Here is an 18,915-nt window from a genome sequence, read left to right on the forward strand (position 1 = left end):
CTTATAGGTAAATCTACATTTATATCTATATCTATGCCTATATCTTCCTATCTATCATCTATCTATCTATATCTATCATTTATCTATCTATCATCTATCTATATCTATCTATCATCTATCGATATCTATCATTTATCTATCTATATCTATCTACCTATCATCTATCTATCTATCATCTATCTATATCTATCTACCTATCATCTATCTATCTATCTACCTATCATCTATCTATATCTATCTATCTACCTATCATCTATCTATCTATCTATCATCTATCTATATCTATCTATCTATATCTATCTACCTATCATCTATCTATCTATATCTATCTATATCTATCTATCATCTATCTATATCTATCTATCTATATCTATCTATCTATCTATATCTATCTATCTATATCTATCATCTATCTATATCTATCTATCTATATCTATCATCTATCTAACTATCTATATCTATCTATCTATATCTATCATCTATCTATCTATATCTATCTATCTATCATCTATCTAAATCTATCTACCTATATCTATCTATCCTCTATCATCTATCTATCTATCTATCTATCTAGTCCAGTGGTTCTCAAAGTCTGGTCCAGAGCATCCTGGGAATCTCTGAAATCCTTTCAGAGAGTCTGCAAATTCATAATTAGTTTTTATTTTTAATGTGATCAATATCTATAATTATAAACCACAATAACAAAAACTCTTTGGATAGATCCTCAATCATTTTTAATAGGATAAAGATATTGAGAACAAAAGTTTGAGGACCACTGATCTCGTCTTTCCAGTGAGACTATAAGCTCCTGAAGGGCAGAAACCGAGCATCCATTTATACACTCATACTATCTGTTGTGCTATAATTTCCAAGGACAGTGACCATTCAGAGAGTATGATAGCTGTGTTCAACATTGATCTCAAAAGTCAGACCTTAACCTTAAACAAAATCCTTAATGGCCCATTCTGAATCTATAGAACATAAATGAATGTAATCCTTTCTTCAAACGGAATGGTCTTAGCTGTATTTATTACCCTTCCTGAAAAGGACTACCTCTTATTCACCATTGGAGACGAACAAATTAGTGGACTGTGCCTCCAAAGGTCCAAAAAAGTAATGCCTGCAAAATTTCATATATAAAATTAGATGCTCCATAGGACCTGGTTTGAGGGTTAAGAAACTTGTGACTATAAAGCAACCACAGGGTACTGACAAATCTATCTATCATCTGTCTATCTATCTATATCTACCTATCTATCATCTATCATGGGACAATCATGGGTGGCCCTCACTCAATCCTATCATACTAGAGACAGCTCTTATCTTTTTTCTGTCTCCTCTCTTCTTCCCTTTTTTCTTCCATTTCCATTCTCCTTCCACTTCCCTTCCTTCTGTCCTTCTTACACCTTAGCTCGGGCAGGGTCCCAAACCTCTCCAGCACTATTAGACTTTCTTGGTAGCCCTTAGAGACGGAGAGGTGTAACCTTGGACTTGACACATTATCTCACTATTTTTACCTCTGAGGTCATTAGAAAGGGAAAGTGTTATAATATTCCTATCCTATAGATGCAGCTCAGAAAAAGAAATGGTCATATACTCTCCATTGGTCAGGGGTTTTTAATCTTTTTTTATGACATGAATCCCTCAGGCAGTCTGGGAAAACTTATGGATAATTTCTACAATTAATGTTTCTAAATGCAAAAAAATACCTACAATTTCAAAGAAAACCAATGATGTTAAAATAAAATACAAAAAAAGATTTTTAAAACAAGTTCCTGGATTCTAAGTTAAGAATTCCTGTCCTGTAGTTTGCAGGTTATAGTCCAGACCAGTGGTATCAAACTCAAACATCCTGCTTAACATTAACTATGTTATATGGTATTTTTATTCTCTATTGTAGTTAAACATTTCCCATTTTATATAGGGGAATTTGCAGGCATTCTGAAAGGTAGAATGACTATTCTGGACCATTATAGCATAAAAGCCACTAATTTGCCCATCTCCGATGGTGACTAAGGGGTAGTCCTTTTCAGGAAGGTAATGAGTATAGCTAGATTTTAATCTAGTTCCAAGCCACACCTGGGAGTTTTGAGGCCCCCTGAAGCCTGCCAGTCTGACACCTTAGGCCGACTGCCGCTAAGCACATCGCATGAGCATCAAGTTCTGCCATGGCCCAGGCCTGATTAGAAAGGACTGAGAAATGAATGGAGAGTAAGAAAATGAAGGTAATGAGAGCAAAGAGCTTCTTGGGATTTGGGCAGTGAAAGCATTTAGAAATAGATGATACTGGGAGGAAATGGCAGGGTCGAATGAAGATATTTTAAAGGACAGGGCAGAGTTCAGGATGCTTGTGGTTACCAGGAGACAGTAGGAGTGGGGAGAAGGGAAAAAAGAGATGGACAGACAGAAACAGACAGACAGAGAAACAGAGAGACAGAGGCCCTGCTCTGTCCAACCAATCTGGGACTGAGAGGGATTTTTCATCAATATACCCTGTAGTACATAGCTTCCAACTGAATGACTTTTTTTAGTACATGCTACATAAAATAATGGAGTTGTTGTGAATACTTATAATATTGTTTCCAGATAATGATGGGCTAAATCTGTTGATTGTGGACCTCCACAGGCAGTGAAGATTATCATCATTCCCCTCTAGGCTGTAACAGGATTTCCTCTAGATGCCTTCGTCCTTTATTTTGAAGTTCACTCCAGCCCTGAAATGGGCATATTGGTAGTACCCTCTCCACTATGGCCTCTTCCTCTGATTTGGACAGCTCCTCCAAGAGCTTCCATTTAAGGAGGAAGCCCAGGTCAGCAGCTGTCAGAGCTTTCTAGTCCACTCTCAGGCTTTTCTCTGACCATCTCCCCTTTGTCTTCCCTCCCTTTTACAGTTTCCTTTTACCTGCTGTCTGTAGCTTTCCCTACTTATATTTGTAATCCCCAAATTTAGCACAGTGTTTGGCACAGAGTGGGTGTGTGGCTGATCCTGCCAGGAATCATCTGTTCTTAACTCATTTGGCATCTAAGGATTGTTTATATTCACTCTGGACAACTCTAAGACCACCTCATTATCTTATCTTTCTCTTTTAAATGGGTCACAACAGGGTAATCCTGTCTGACTCGGTTTCTTCGACTGTAAAATAGAGAAAATAATAGAGTATCTCCCAAAGTTGTTGTAAAGCTCAAACAAAACAACATTTGTAAAGTGCATAGTACAGTGCCTGGCACACAGTAGGCACTTCATATACTCTCCGGATCTCAGCGTGCTTATCTTTAAAAGAAGAAGAATAGATTGTATGGTCTCAAGGTTAACATGGATCCTATCATCCCGTCATTTGTCAGTAAGAATCCCCTGGTCTGTGTCCCAGAACTTTGCACTAGCTGGCCGAATGTTAGCAGGGTAAGCCTTACCCTGGTGATGCCCAGGGCACCAACGTTCTCGCTGTAAGAGGTGGTGCCGTTCCCAGTGCCCCATGCTCCTGCCAGCAGGCAGCCAATGCCCTCGATGCCGATGCCCCGATTGATGGCATGTTTCGGAGGGGGCGGGGCCCCTACCAGCCGGGCGCAGGCGTGATAATCCCCCACCGATTCCACCATGGAGGAGATGACCCCAGCGATGATACCAAACACTCCAGCCAAGCTGATGGTGGGAAGTCCCCATTGCCCTAGAAAAGAAAGACAGAGAGGCAGTTAATTTCAGGGACATTTACCCAAAATTAAACTCATCTCTACCTCTTCCCTCCACCCACAGGTGTTGATAGTCTGGGAGGCAGATATGTTTGTGAACCACACAAAGTAGATAGAACATTGGACTGGGAGTAAGACACATATATTCAAAGCCCAGCAGACATTCTAGCTAAACAATAGCCTAATAATATTTGGGGCACAGGAATAAAATTAGATCCTGGGCATTTCTTGGAAAAATCAAAGTCTTCCACAAATGCTCTATGGACTGAGCTTGTACAACCATCATCAACTCAACAGGACCTTTGAGATGTGAATGCTTATCATAATCCTTCTGTGACAAGAACTCATATCCCAAAGGTCCTGTTGAACTCAACAGAGTTCTGGTTGTTGGAAGGGAAAGCTAATGGTCAGCCATCATAGGGATAGAAAGTACCAGAAGTCAGGTCCTTCTTGGGGATAGCCTTAGGGTATTTAAGAGCAGAGGGAAAGAATCTGAGAAGTTCTTACCTGGGACTGGCCTTGTTGTCATAAACTAAAAAGCCCAGGCAGATCTCTGGGCCACCTTCCCATACGCAGCAAGGACCCAGGGTTATGGCAGAATAGCCACAATACACAATCCTGTTCCTAGACCAACCTCACTTGAGATAAAAAGTGTACTAGAGGAAATAGTGCTACGCCATTATTTTCTCCTGGGGATAAGGAGGGAGTCAGATAAAGAGATGATTATCTTTCCTTCCCATTTAGTCCTTATAGCCCCAAGAGTTGTCTGGTTCTGACTAAATAAGGGAAGTACAGACTCTTCAGTGGGATCGCCTGGAGCAGGGCAAAGGGTACCCGATTTGAAATCTTGAGAGTCTAAGGAATTGTTACTTGGAGACAATTCTCTCAACAGACTCGGATTCCAAAGAAATACAGTGTCAAATTCACTCCAAAGGGAACCTTGATTCTAGTTTGGTCTAGAGTCTTTTGGGACACCCTGGTTCTTCTCAGAGTTCTCTGGAAGAGCCCTTACTCTGTCTCCCATCCTGCCTCTCATAAGTGCCTACCCTCATAGTCTCATATCCCCTACTCCCCCCTTATGTCCCTTTTGGTCTCATGCTTCTAAGGCCAGATTGATGTTAACATGGTATTTGGGAACACAGTGCATCCAATGGAGCAAGGTCCATTCTATTCCCTTTCAGGGGTCCTCAAACTACGGCCTGAGGGCGAGATGCAGCAGCTGAGGATAATTATCCTCCTCACCCAGGGCTATGAAGTTTCTTTATTTAAAGGCCCACAAAACAAAGTTTTTGTTTTTACTATAGTCCGGCCCTCCAACAGTCTGAGGGACAGTGAACTGGCACCTATTTTAAAAGTTTGGGGACTCCTGCTTAGATATTTGTTTTTTGAATACTGTTTCTCCTCACACCTGAGAATTCCTACTGGGCACTGACCATACCTGGGTAAGGGATGCGGAACCAAGGGGCCTGGGACAAAACACTGCCTTTGATGTCTGTACGGGCCAAATAACCATATGCTGAAGGGGCCGAGGGGAAGACATTGGTGACAGTAAGCACAAAGGAGATGACCCAAGAAATGGAGAGCCCCAGTAGCACCTGTCCAAAAAAAAGAAACAGTTCCATCATTCCATGCAAACTTCCCTAATTTTAACCACAGCTGCCTGCCTCTCAGAAAGGGTGAGGAAAAGGAAGAGGGGACTAAGGAACTATGCTTGAACAGAAATTATTTTGAACAAGTGGAAATCTGTCATTTCACAAATAAGAATATGAAAGATAAAGAATAGAATACAGATTGGCCAGAGACAAAATTTATAAAAATAGTAGAAAGGAAAAAGAGCAATAGGTAAGAAGTCTTGGCTCTAGCCTTAAACTTTGCTCCCTTCTTCGCTATGTGACCTTGATCACTTAATTTTGGCAGTTTCCTTTGGCAGCCTGGTAAAACCTATGGACCCCATCTCAGAAGGATGTCTCTAGGGTGCATAAAATAAAATGCACAGAATTACAAAGGAAGACGATTTAGATACATGTAAAATATATTTTTAAAAAGTATGCACTCCAGGTCAAAAAATCATGACCTAGATAGATTGCCTTTCTGCAACTGTGATTAAAAAGAGCCAGAAGAAAAGGCTAAGAGTGAACTCCCATGAATCTTTTTTTTTTTTTTTGAAGGGGAGAAAAGAGTTCCTAAAATTATCAACAACTTAAGAGTAAATTAAGCAGAACCAAGAAAGTAATAGAAACCTCTACAGCTGTGTAAGTTTAAAAAAAAAAAAAAAGAACCTTGAAAGCTATGTAATTATAATGACCAAGCTTGGGACCTAAGATGGGGTAAAGAGATACATTTTTCTCCTTTCCTTGGGAAGATAAGGAATTATTGACATGAAATGTTGGTTTACGTTTACAGCCTTAGTTTAGATTCTGAAGATATTTTTGTTGTTCAGTTGTGTCCAAATCTTTGTATCCTCAATGAAGGGTTGTTTTTTGTTGTTGTTGTTTTTTGTTTTTGTTTTTGTTTTTTTGGTAAAGATACTGGAGTGTTTGCCATTTCCTTCTCCAGCTTATTTTACAGATGAGGAAACTGAGGCAAATAGAATTAAGCAACTTGCCTAGGATCCCAAGCTAATATCTGAGGTTGAATTTAGGTCTTCCCAACTCCATGTCCAGGACTCTATTCATTATACTACATAGCTTCCCTTTAGATTAGCTACACTGATTCTGGGTTGATTGACGAGGTTTCTTCTTTGTTCTAGGGAAAGGCTCACTATGTAGAGAAGGGGATGGGGCATATTTGGAAATGACAAGGATGTCAAAACAAAAAAGAATCAACAAATTTTTAAGAACTCAAAAATATAGCTTACTGGGAAGATCTGAAACAGGTAGAGCTTAGAAACATGGCACTTCTTGACTTGCCCATAAGCAGGTACTGGCACAGGGATGTTTTTCAGGTACTGAGAAAACAGTACAATGAGGAAGATGGTCCTGGAATGAAAAGAAAGTAAACCTGAATTATTGTTCTTTATCATGAAGAGATTTCAGATCTTCCTAAGAATATCCGCTGCTCCTTTCCCTTCCACTACAACTCCCTCTTTCTTCCCATCTAGATTACTGGTGAAACCTCCTAAGTGATTTCTGACTTTTCCATAGCATCCTTAACACTATTTCCAAGAGTAAATTTCCTAAGGTACTACCCTGACCATATCATTCCTCTATCCAAAAATCTTCAATGGCTCCCCATCATCTACCCAATAAAAGACGGCAGACCCCTGGTAACTAAGGCTCCTTCAGTCTGGCTCCAAGTGATCATTCTAGGTCATTTTCATTCTGTTTTCAAAACTGATCCCAGAATCAGGAAGAACTGGAGTGAAGCCCTAAGTCTCTCCATTGCTCTCAATACTCTCAGCAACTTTTTAAGACTGTAAATTATAGAGAAGGTGCCAACCTGCATTGGTGGAGGAACTGGTGCCAGGATTTCCATATACCAAAGAAGTTCCTGCTCCAATCCTGACTTGAGGTCCTTTATATCTTGGTCAAAATAATTATGCTTCATCCTCAGTTTTCATATTGTCCTCTCTATTTTTGTGCTATTTCTCATGGTTGTTAAACCTTTGCTTTCTCTCATCTCCATATATTAAAATTCCTCATTTCATTCATGACCCAACTAAAGGCTCATCTCTTCCATGAAGAGTAGAAGTAGTAGAATTAAAGTCAGAAAACATGGATTAGAATTCCAATTCTCCCACTTCCCGTCTATATGACTTTTCTACGACTCAGTTTACGTAAAATGAGGTTAGATTCTCAATGGCCCTCAAATTTCCACCCAACTCTAATCCTAAGAATGTGTGAAAAGAAAAATTAATAAATCAATAAATATTTATTGCCATATGCTAAGTGCTGGGAGTGCAAAAAATGCAAAAACAGTTTTTGTCCTCAAGGAGCTTACGTTCTAATGGGGGAGATGACTGCACATTAATCTGTCCATTAAAATATGTACAAAATATATTGAAGGCAGTTATAGAGAGGAAGGTATTGGCAATTAAAGGAAAGGCAGTTAAAATATAAGAAGTGGCTCTTAATAGAACAAGGAGATCATTGTACACAGTAACAGCAACACCATGGGATGAGCAACTATGATAGACTTTGTTCTTTTCAGCAATACAGGGATCCAAGACAATTCCAAAAGTCTTGTGATGGAAAATGCTATCTGGTTCAGAGAAAGAACTATGGAGTCTGAATGCAAATCAAAACATATTATTTTTTTAATTGTTTTTTATTTCTCATTGTTTCTCCCTTTTGTTCTTATTCTTCTTTTTACAACATAATATGGAAATATGATTAATGATTGTATGTGTATAGCCTATATCAGATTGCTTGCTGTCTTGGGGAGGGAGGAAGGAAAGGAGAAAGGGAGAAAAAAATGGAATTCAAATTTACAAAAATGAATATTGAAAACTATCTTTACATGTAATTGGAAAAAAATACTATTAAGTGAAAAAAAAGAAAGAAATGTTCTATGATAAGACATCATTTACCTGATTTATCCTGGCAGCATTCAAATACTACTTGAAATCATAGAGGTTTGAAAGCTAGAATGGATGTTAGAGATCAACTTCTATGATTATTATAACCTATAACTTAAAATGTTCATATCATTTTATTTATTCTTTCATTGACTTAAACAATAAAGTTGTCTTTAATAAGTGAAGAAAAGGGGGGAGGGGAGCTTTTGAGTTGGATCTAAAAGGAAGCCAGGGATTAAAAAAACAAACATTAGGAAGAATATTTCAAGCATTTCAAGCAGGGAAATGGGAGATTTAGCACCATGTGCAACAGCAATTAGGTCAGCATGGCAGAAGCATGACAGACACCGAGAATAGTAATATATAAGAAAACATTGAAGAAAAGCAAGGGAGGAGATTGTAAAGAGCTTTAAATGCCATATGTTGATGTTAGAGGTAACAGGGAAACCCTGAAGTTTGCTGAGGAGGGAGCAACAAATAAGATCAGACTGCAATTTAGGAAAAATCACTTTGGTAGCTGTGTGGAAATGTGAAGGTTTTGCCTCTTTTATTATATTTCCATCTGAAGCAGCTGTGATCGACACAAAGGCATGTTGGTTGGTTGATTGAATGAGGAGAGACTTGAGGCAGGAAGCCCAATTAGAAGTCCAGGTATAAAGTGATGAGGGCCTGTGCTAAGGTTATGGCTGTACATAAGAGCTTTTGTGATGGCAGAAATGACAAGATTCGACAATAACTGGATTTGTGGGATAAGCCAGAGTGAGGAGCTGGGGATGACAATGCTATCTGGAGCCTGGGTGACTGGGAAGGAGGGTGGGGCCATTGACAATAATAGATAAAAATGGAAAACGGGTGAATGGAATGTGTGTAGGGTGGAGAATAAGGAGCTCTGTTTTAGCATGTTGAGTTTGACATGTCTGTGGAATATCCACTTTTAAATATCAAATAGATGGTTGATAATTTGGGAGTAGACCTCAGAAGAGAGACTCGGATTAAATATACAGATCTGGGAATCATTTGCTTAAAGATTGCATGTTAACTTATGGGAACTGATGAGATCACTGAGGGAAGAGATCACAAAAAGAAAAGAAAACATGTCAACATGATATAGATGAAGATCAGCAAAGGAGAATTAGAATAAACAATCAAGTATCACAAAAACTCAGGGAGAGAGTATATAAATGACAAGATGTTCGACAGTGACTAATGCTAGACAGGGCAGGGAGGATGAGGATTGAGAAAATGTTATTGCATTTGACCATAAAGAAAGCCCTGGTAACTGAAGAGCAATTTCTGTTTCACAAGGAGCTGAGAAATCAGGTGGTTTAGAAGAGAATTTGATTTCAGAAAGGGAGGCTCCAAGTGCAGATGACTTTTTAAATTTAGCTGAGAAAGGCAGAAGATCTATAGGATGGGGCTGGAAGTATCAATTGAGAGGTTTGAAGTTCATTTTGTTTTTTAAGAATGAAGGAGAATGAAGGCAGCAGGAAGGAAATAGTAAATAAGGAGGGATGGAAGATTAGAGAGGAGATAAAGACTGTGGTGGTGGTGGGCAAGATGCTGTAGAAGAGGGAAATAAGGGCACGAAGGGTATCTGTTGAGGAGATGGCCTTCATAAGCAGAAGGGCCATCTCTTTATCAGAGACTAGAGTGAAGGAGATAATGGGGGATGTGTGTTACTAATAGTGATTAGCTCTGCTAGTTATAACAGGATGCTAATAGGGTCAAGGTCAATGAGCCCAGTGTCTATAGTGGTTATGCTTTTCCTCTCACTCTGATGAGATGTCTTGTAAATGAGATGTCTTATAAGAAAGTGACAAAGGAGATAGGTGAGAGTATGTGGCCATGACATATTCAATGCTTTCTCCACTGATGGAAAAGTCACTCATAGGATATGTCTTTCTGGTTATAGGCAAACTCTCCTTGCTGTATACATCAGAATTCAAGCTTCCCCCCAGGGAAGAGGGATTAGACATGACTTCATTGATCCCACAGGGCAGAACTAAAATCACAAGGGAAGAATTTGGAAAGACAAATTTAGGTCTGACCTAAGGAAATGCTTTCTAATAATTAAGGAAGTCCTCTCCCTCCCTATCTCTCTTCTCATGATCTCCAAGCACAGGCTAGGGAGACTCATCAGGTACACTGCAGAGGGTACCTTTTTTAAGTATGAATTGCGCTGGATTGACCACTGGACTCCTTTCCAACTTTGAAATTCTGTGATTCCATCAATTATCAGTTTAAGTCAGAGCATAAATGAACTACAGTGACTACTGACCACAAGTTGATTTTCTCGGTAGATAAGATTCCAGGCTCATCCTGAAAGGAGCTGGTTTCCCCAGGGAACACTTACATAGCAGAGATGCCCCAGTGGATCCCAGCATCAGTCCCTGCAGAGTCAAAAAGAGGCAAAGCCACAAGGGAGATGGTTGGGGCAATGGTCAGGGGGCCAATGAATCGCATCAGGAAGCCAATGAGGCCAGAGAATCCCACAATGATCTGGACACAGGAAGCCACCATGATGGCACCCTGTAACTGAAAAAGAAGAGCTATACTTTTATATTTCTTGGATTAATATCAGGATTGAATGTTCTAGCCCAGCCCCAGGCCACCAATCCACACTACAAATTCTACTTCTTAAGCCAGTAAATCAGCAATATCTAGATCAAGGATGTCTCAGAATGTCAGTGGGAAAAGTTTGAAATTTAAAGAACTGGTGGAAGGTCACCACCAAGAAGAGACAATGTGGCTCAATTAAATTGAATACGAGCAATTCCATTGAGTCCAGATATATAAAAAAAAAAATTAGACGGCAGAATTTTTTGATTTAGTGGATGGCAGGTACGTGATCTTGTTTCCTTAATGGTGTAGTTTGTCTGATTCATTATAATACTGAACAAATCTAATTACATGACCTCTGAACAGTCAGGATTCTAACTTCTTAAAGAGATATCATAATACCTGAGCAATGGCACAGTTCAATCTGGTTCAGGGGAGAAGCAGTTTAGTTGAAGATTTGGATTTGCCGGTTACAATATCTGGGCTTAAATCTTACCCCTGCCATTGATTATCTGACCATAGCACTTATTACTTTATATTTGTGTTTTTTCATTTGTGAAATGTAGTTGTAATAATACCTCTAACTGTCTACCTAATAGGACTGTCCTATAAATTTTGTATATAACACTTTGCAAACTTTAAAATGTGATCTAAATGACAGCTATTAGGATTATCATCCAAACCAATTCAACCAAAAAATTACTAATTACCTACTATGAACAAGACACTGTGCTAAATTCTTACCTTTGCTTGGCCCAGTGAAAGCATCACGGGGAAGCAGCTCACACCATCATCAATTTCAGGAGCTTTTATTTGAGGGCACACAATGTGCTTTATTGATGTAGCAGATAAATGCATAAGGACTAAACCCTGTAACTTCACTCGAGAGGGAACTCTTGGATGAAGAAACTCCAGCATTAGATCAGCCATTTGGCCTCCAGTTATTGTTAGAAGAAGCTCATTAAACTGTCTGAACTGTCTCCAGAAGACTGAGAATTTGTTGGATTTTTGGAGGAAGGGGGGAAGAACAAATGGGTTTTCTCTTGCATGTCCCCCATAACATCTTTCTTCTGTCTTTTATTTTTGTTCATACTTAATGTCCTAAAATGGCTTTGAATAGCTCTCCAGATAGTTTCCTGCACTGGGGCAAGACCCTTACAAAAAGATAGACCTATTTGTACACTGCCAAATTTTTATAAATTTTTACATAGCATTTTATATATATATTTACATATATATCAGGTACAGCTATACAAGAGCTATCAGTCTAAATGTAGCTACTCTCCAAGAATCCTCAGCAGCACTTGGAGTCCTTGTAAGTGAATGGTTAGTGCTTCTTGGTATAATAAGCCAAAAGAGACTTGGAAAATTTTACTTAGGAGCTTGGAATTTACTACACATGATTTGCACACATAGATGTGACTGTGCAACATTGAATTGATAAATCTTTATAAAACTACAACATTCCCACCTGTTTCAATCTATTTCTCTGGATTGGCCAGAAGAATCCCTGAGGACAAGTATGCTAATTTTTTGAACCACTTAGATGAAAAGTAAAAAAGTTTTCAAAATATTCTGTATGAAATTTCTATTTCGATGGTCTCTCTGGCAGCCCTTTTCTTCTTGTTTTAGCTCTACAATCACCAACATTCCCCAGGGCCAACACTCAGCCCTTTCTCTCCAGAATGATTACCTCTCGAATCCTTTTCTGCCATTCTTCAATGAATTCCGGAGAGCTGACGTTCACCTGTGTGGCATTGAGAGTCCATTCAGGGCATTTCCATGCGGGAAGAGAGAGCATCGCTAAGGATGGGGTTAAAAAGGCGAATGTCCCACCCTGGAGAATAGGCAACCTAGAATAAGAGGATAACAATGGGGTTATTTAATCATATCTTCTGGTTTAGCTAGGAAAGAACCCCATCTGTGAATGGCATGATGATTATTTTGAGGATTGGTCTTGGGATTCTCATTTAATCCAATTCAACCAAAAAATTGTTAAGTATCTACTATGTGAACTAAGTTTTAATATTTCCCTGTAATTTTCTTTATCAAAACACTCTGGCCTGATCCCTTGATCCTAATGCCCAAGCCTAGTGAGTAGAAAAAAAAAAAAACACTGACCTTACAGAGTTGAGTTCAGGTAACAGACTCTCAGACTTGGATGAACCTCAAAAATTATCCAGTCTAGTTATCTAGTCCTCTTGACAGCATTCCAACAAACACTCATATAACCTCCATTGAAGAACTCCAGAGCCTTAAAATCTACTTTCCAACTCTGTCTTTTTGTATTTTGGACAGTTGGGTTTGTTAGAAAGTTTTTCCTTCTATTGAGTCAAAAATCTGTGTTCTTGAACATACTCAATCTGTTCCTAAATCCATTGCTCCTTAAGTTTTGGGTTTGCCAGTTATTAGCAGAATGACTCTGGACAAATCATTTAATCTTTCTTTTATTTTTAATTCATTCTGAGCTTTAATTTCCTTATATGTATCATGGGGGTAATTATACTTGCACTAGCTATCTTTCAGAATTGTCAGGATCAAATGAAATAATGGATAAGAACGAACCTTGTAATTATAAGGAGATAACAACTTGAACATGGTAATTGAACACTGATGGCAAAAAAGGAAGAAAGCTGCTAACTCTGCCCTGTCTCACAGGAGTTGCTAAGGCTCTCCTTAAGATTTTGTTAAAGTTTCTGCCAGGATCATGATGAAGTTGAAAAGCATTTTTTTATCCTAATGTAAATATTAAAGTAGCAAAGGGAATCCTAAAGAAGGGTATGGAGTAGGAGGTCATTGGGGAAAAAAAGATCTCTTTTTTCTGAGCTTGGCATAGCTGGCTATGGGTCTGACTAACAAAAGAGCTGAAAAGATGTTAGAAAATAACAATACTTCTTTTGAGGAAGAAGTTTCAGCAGCTAAACACAGCTCCAAACATAGCAGTAACAGCTTAGTGGAGAAATTGGAAGTGAAATCATATGGGAATAGCAGTAATGGAGGTAGAATAAAACAGAAACGAGCCACAGATCTGAGAGATGCTTCAGCTAAGAAACAACACTAGTGAAAGGAAGGGAGCAAGCATTTATTTAGTGCCCATTATGTGTTGGAGAAAGAATGCTGCTTACAGTTGAATTAGTAATAAGTTTATATTTGTGTTCCAGGGAGAAACATTACTTTTTAGAGTTGGCAGGTGGTACAGTGGACAAAACTGGGCCTGAAGTCAAGAATCCCTCAGTTTAAATTCAATCTCAGATAAAATGAGAAAATAGTAGTACCTACTTCCCAAGGTTGTTATGAGGATCAAATGAAATAATATTTATAAAGTGCTTAGAACAGTGCCTCATACATTGTAGATACTTAATAAACACAATAAATATTTGTTCCTTTCTTCTTCCCTTCTCCTATCTAAAATATGAATTCTTACTCCCAACAGATGCTATGTACATTTTAGGTGCTTAATAAATATAATAAATATTTGTTCCTTTCTTCTTCCCTTCCCTGAACCAAAAAATGAATTTCTACTCCAACAGATAATTTTCTACCTCTACTAAATACATTCAATGACAGTGTTATTATCCCACAAGACAATCTATTCTATTGTGGTGCAGCTATTTTTTTAAATTCTTATTTATATTTAAAACATAACATTATGTAACTATAATTTATAACATACTTCCATCTATAGTCCTAGTTCTGCGCCAGAATTATGCAAGACAAGCCTAGTCTTCTCTATGACAGCTTTTAAGATATCTCCTTTTTCCTCAAGCACTCCTCTTATGTGTTGGTTTTCAGATCTCTCACAAGTATGGTCACCCTCTTTTAGATTTGTTCTAGTTTGATAAAGTCCATATTGATTGAAACACTGGCTAAAAAAGTGGACAGAAAAGCAAATATTCCATACTTAAGAGCAGGCAGGGTGGGGAAAGATTCAGGGGAAAAGATATTGTCTAATGAGGGTATGGTCTAGGATGATGCGAAGGCCAAGGATCAGGGGACCTACACCAATCTCTCAGTTGGACCCTGGCTGAACCTGTGTCTGAGTGAAAATCCCACTGAACACAGAGAAAGGAGATGTTTATTCCAGGGGTACTTTGTTCTAGTCCTTTCAAAAATCTATGATTTCACTCTCTCCACCAATTCAGATAGAAACCCCTCCACTGCTTCCTAAATGGTTGAATGCATTTTTATGGACAAAAAAAGAATCTACAGTAAAACCTGCCACAGTTTGTGTTTTGCTAACAAAGCCTTCAAGAACTCTTTATCACCACCATTCTCCAACACAGTCAAGTTTTAATGGAGACTGAGCAATTTTAATTTTGGCAATTCACCAACTATAAATTGGGAATAGAGGAACCAACAGTCCCAGAGAGAACAAAGAAAGTATTTGACCCAGATGTAGATTTTTAAAAATGGCTTTTTTTTGTCATCACAAATAATTAAATATTAAGGGGGTACCTGTAACTCCAAGTAAGATTTTTTTAAAAGAACGAGTCAGAATATAGTAGACCATTCTGCTCCCTACTCTGCTTGGCCTCAGGTGAAACACAAATTATGATTTATTAATGTAATTGAATATCATTGCACGATAAGTAACGATGAAATGGACAGTTTTGGGGAAAGCTGGCCAGACTTGTGTAAACTGATTCAGAGTGAAGTGAGCAGAAACAGGAAAAAAAATTCTGCAACAGTAACATAAGGAAAAACAACTTTGACAGACTTGAGAACTCTGATTAATGCAATAACCAATTACTATTGCAAGACCAATGATAGATTCTCAGTAGGAAAGAAAAGAGAGAAAGAAGGAAGCAGAAGAGGAGGAGGAGAGAGGAAAAGGGAGAGAAAGGGAGAGAATGTTAGGGATCAGAACAATGATAACTAGTCTCTTATTGAGCACTAGGCTTCCTACTCAAAGTGGAGTGGGATGGGATGAAATTATACCCGATCTGCCCAGATTCATTCACATTCTGACACTGACTTTGTGACTCAAACTTGTGTCATTTGGACACAGCATCTATTAAGTAGCTCTGTCAGCACTGTCTTCAGATCCTGGGACCATTTTCTGGAGCAGGCATTGGGTTCTGTTATGGGGTCATCTCACCAATCAACTTCACCAGCTGATTTACCAACCCCCTTCTATTTTAATCCTCAACTCTCCCCCAAACCCAAAACTACAGGGATTCATAGCCAATGATATATTCATATACACCCACAAATTTCTAACATTAGTAATCACTCAGCAATTACATGATTTCACCAATATCTAATCAATCTCACTTGTATTACTAAATACTCCAATGACATTAAACCTCCTTCGATTCTCCACCTGTTAAACATCTTCCAGCACAGACTCTCGGGGATCAGCCTGTCACAGATGTCCCAGCAACAACAGGAAAACATCCTCGTCAGGATAACTAATCACTTCTGATACTCAGGTGCTCTCTCAGACCTGGATGCACACTGCCACTCCTTCAGTCAATCATAGCGCCCATTTTTGTGTGATCACTCTCCTGATCTTTAGTGGGATCAGTGAACATGAGATGTGACTTCAGTTCTACTGTGGACCCTCATTAACGTGGCAGTCACTATGTCTCAAGAATGGGTGCTGCTGGTGATGGTGGGACTGGAAATTAGAATGACTCATCAAACTCCCACAAAGGCCATCAAAAACAAAATCCCACATGTCATGTTATAAATCTCATCTCGGGAGTTTCAAAATTCTGACAGCTCTCAGGTAAGAGGCAACAAACCAGGCTTGTTTGGGGCTGGCTTCCTTAGCCAGACCCGGAAAAAATGCCCTCACAGTAACTCCCAACCACACACCCAAACACATCAAAATCTGGTCTCAGGAGAGGATTTTATTATTGAGAATACATTTCCTTCAACCGCGTTACCTCACTTACAATGTTTTAAGTCCAATCTTATTATGAAAGGAAAGGCCCTCTCCCCTCCCCACACCCTCTAAAAATTTCAGAGATCAGTGAGCAGATAAAGGAAGGGCTGGGGCAGAGGGATATTCCTGCCCCACAGAAAGGTTGCTCTCTATTCCATCCTTAGGAACTTTCCTGGAGGGTTGATTATTATTCTCAAAAAGGACCAAAATGACATCCCTGTGGTAGAGTTGAGTTAGTGTCTAACGGGGGCTGATCAGAGCGACGGGAGCTCAGAGGATTCTGCCAACAGGTCGGACACAAACGGTCCCCATGAACCCCCAGGATGGCGTCTCTAACTGTGCGCCTTCTCTGATGGGGGCCGCCGGGCCGAGCAGCCCTGTGCCGGCGTCTCCCCCATCACTCTTCCTAAGGGGGACCTTGAGACTGTCCTTGTATCCCCTTTTCCGACCACCTTGTGAGCGCTTGCCCTGTGTGAATTCTTCATAAAATCATCTCTTTGGCGAGCGTACATCTGAGCAACGTGGTCACCCTCCTGAGGTGGAACACTTGGCGCCTGAGTTTGAGAAAGGACCTCAGTGTCTGGTACCTCATCCTACCAGGGGACCTTCAGAACCTTCCTAAGACAACTCAGATGGAAGCGATTCCATTTCCTGGCCCAGTGCGGGTACACTGCCCAGGTTTCATGGGCAAACAATAATAAGGGCAGCAAAGGGCTCTGGAGACCTTCAGTTTGGTCATCAGTCTAATAATCCCTCTCCCCTCCCACACTTTGCCTTGGAGATTTCCAAACACTGAGCCAGCTCTGGCTCCGTGTGTGTCAATTGTCATTATCAATGTGGGCATTAATTTCTTTGACCCGCCTCGATGAGACATGAGAAAGTAGCAGTTCCTGAGAAACCGAAGGCTACCCAGCCTTGGGAGTGCCCCAAACAATGCGGGTCAATCTGCTGGTCAGGAAGCTGTAGAACTCATTGGTAGGAATTACCCCACCCCTACCACTCCTCAATTGTACCTCTAAGCCATAATAGTAACTTAATCTTTGTTTTTCTTTCCTGTAAAATTATCTTCTTGATTCTGACTCTTTGACAAATTCCCTTGGAAATTAGCCCAAATATCTTCTTATTTTGGGGTCTTTGCTAGATTCCCTTGGAACTTTAACCCACTTCAATTGGCATCACAATTATAATAAATCTTCGTCCCTTAATTTGGAGACAAACTGAATGTGTAAATTCTTTCACCAAACCCATGGCACTGGCCAGGGGACCCTAACCTTGTTGGGGTGTCTTCCCCTTCAACACTCTCATTCTCCAATATCTATATATCTGATTCTGGTCTGTACACTGGCAGATGATACCATATCATAGGTTGTCTGTTCAGGAATCATAATTCAAGAAATATTTGAGCTGAAAAAATTTTAATAGTCATCTCAATTCTCCCTCTTTTCACATTTTATATTTAAGGAAAATGAAGCCTAAAGAAGGTGGATGGTTTACTTGGGGTCACAAGGTTAGGTGCTCCTGACTCTCAAACCCTCCCAGCCTCTGGGAGGGGTTCCACCCATTCAAGATACGTAATCATATTCAATTTTGAATTGAATTGAATTGAAAATCAGTCTCTCAGATTCATCCAGAGATGGCCCCCTCCCTCTAAGATCAAAGAAGCCCCAGACCTCAGAAGGCTAATAAAAGATGACTCTGAAACCCCAATCTTTGCTAAATGTCCTTCTGGACTTAGCCCACTGAGGAAGATATTTTCCTCAGTGTAAACCCATCATTGCTAAATTCCTAATCAGGAGTTTGCTTGCTAAGAAAGCTGTCTTTTGACACAAAATTTTCTTGCCACAAACTTTGGGTTTGCGAGTTCTTTTGCAAGGAATCTGCAAAATTGACCAGAGGGCATCTCTTGCCCTCAATTCTCACACTTCATCATTTGGTGGCCCAGTGTGGAGATCCCTGAGAATCTGGCTGAGGAGGTAAACCTTTTTTTTGGTAGCTGTCTCTTCTATAGCTAAAACACCCAAATTCTCAGGAAAATCTGGGTCACTGGGAGCTCTACACTCAAGCAGAATTCTCTCAGGGACGCCTGAACTGGGAATTCCTGCATTTTCTAACGGAAGTCCCTTACTCAGGGAACATTTTGTCATCTCTCCCTTTCTGGGAACGCCTAAGAGAAGGATGAGGTGCTATATAGATATAGAAAATCTAAGGCTTGTGGCAAAATGGGACAATCTATCTGTATCCCAAAGGATTCTTCCTTAGGCAG

The 18,915-nt window shown here is 39.6% G+C and overlaps 1 protein-coding gene across 1 annotated transcript in view; it reads right to left on the reverse strand.

The window, feature by feature from the left end:
* Positions 1–18,915, reverse strand: part of LOC100924847 (solute carrier family 23 member 1) — a 37,185-nt gene that overhangs the window by 3,225 nt on the left and 15,045 nt on the right. The window contains exons 4-8 of the mRNA XM_012551052.3: positions 12,456–12,615; positions 10,557–10,738; positions 6,545–6,665; positions 5,126–5,282; positions 3,412–3,665 (exon numbers count right to left, since the gene is read on the reverse strand). Of these exons, the coding sequence (XP_012406506.2) occupies positions 3,412–3,665; positions 5,126–5,282; positions 6,545–6,665; positions 10,557–10,738; positions 12,456–12,615 (874 nt within the window). The remainder of the gene's footprint in view (positions 1–3,411; positions 3,666–5,125; positions 5,283–6,544; positions 6,666–10,556; positions 10,739–12,455; positions 12,616–18,915) is intronic.

Source organism: Sarcophilus harrisii, chromosome 5 (genome assembly GCF_902635505.1).
Source record: "Sarcophilus harrisii chromosome 5, mSarHar1.11, whole genome shotgun sequence".
NCBI classification, from domain to species: domain Eukaryota; kingdom Metazoa; phylum Chordata; class Mammalia; order Dasyuromorphia; family Dasyuridae; genus Sarcophilus; species Sarcophilus harrisii.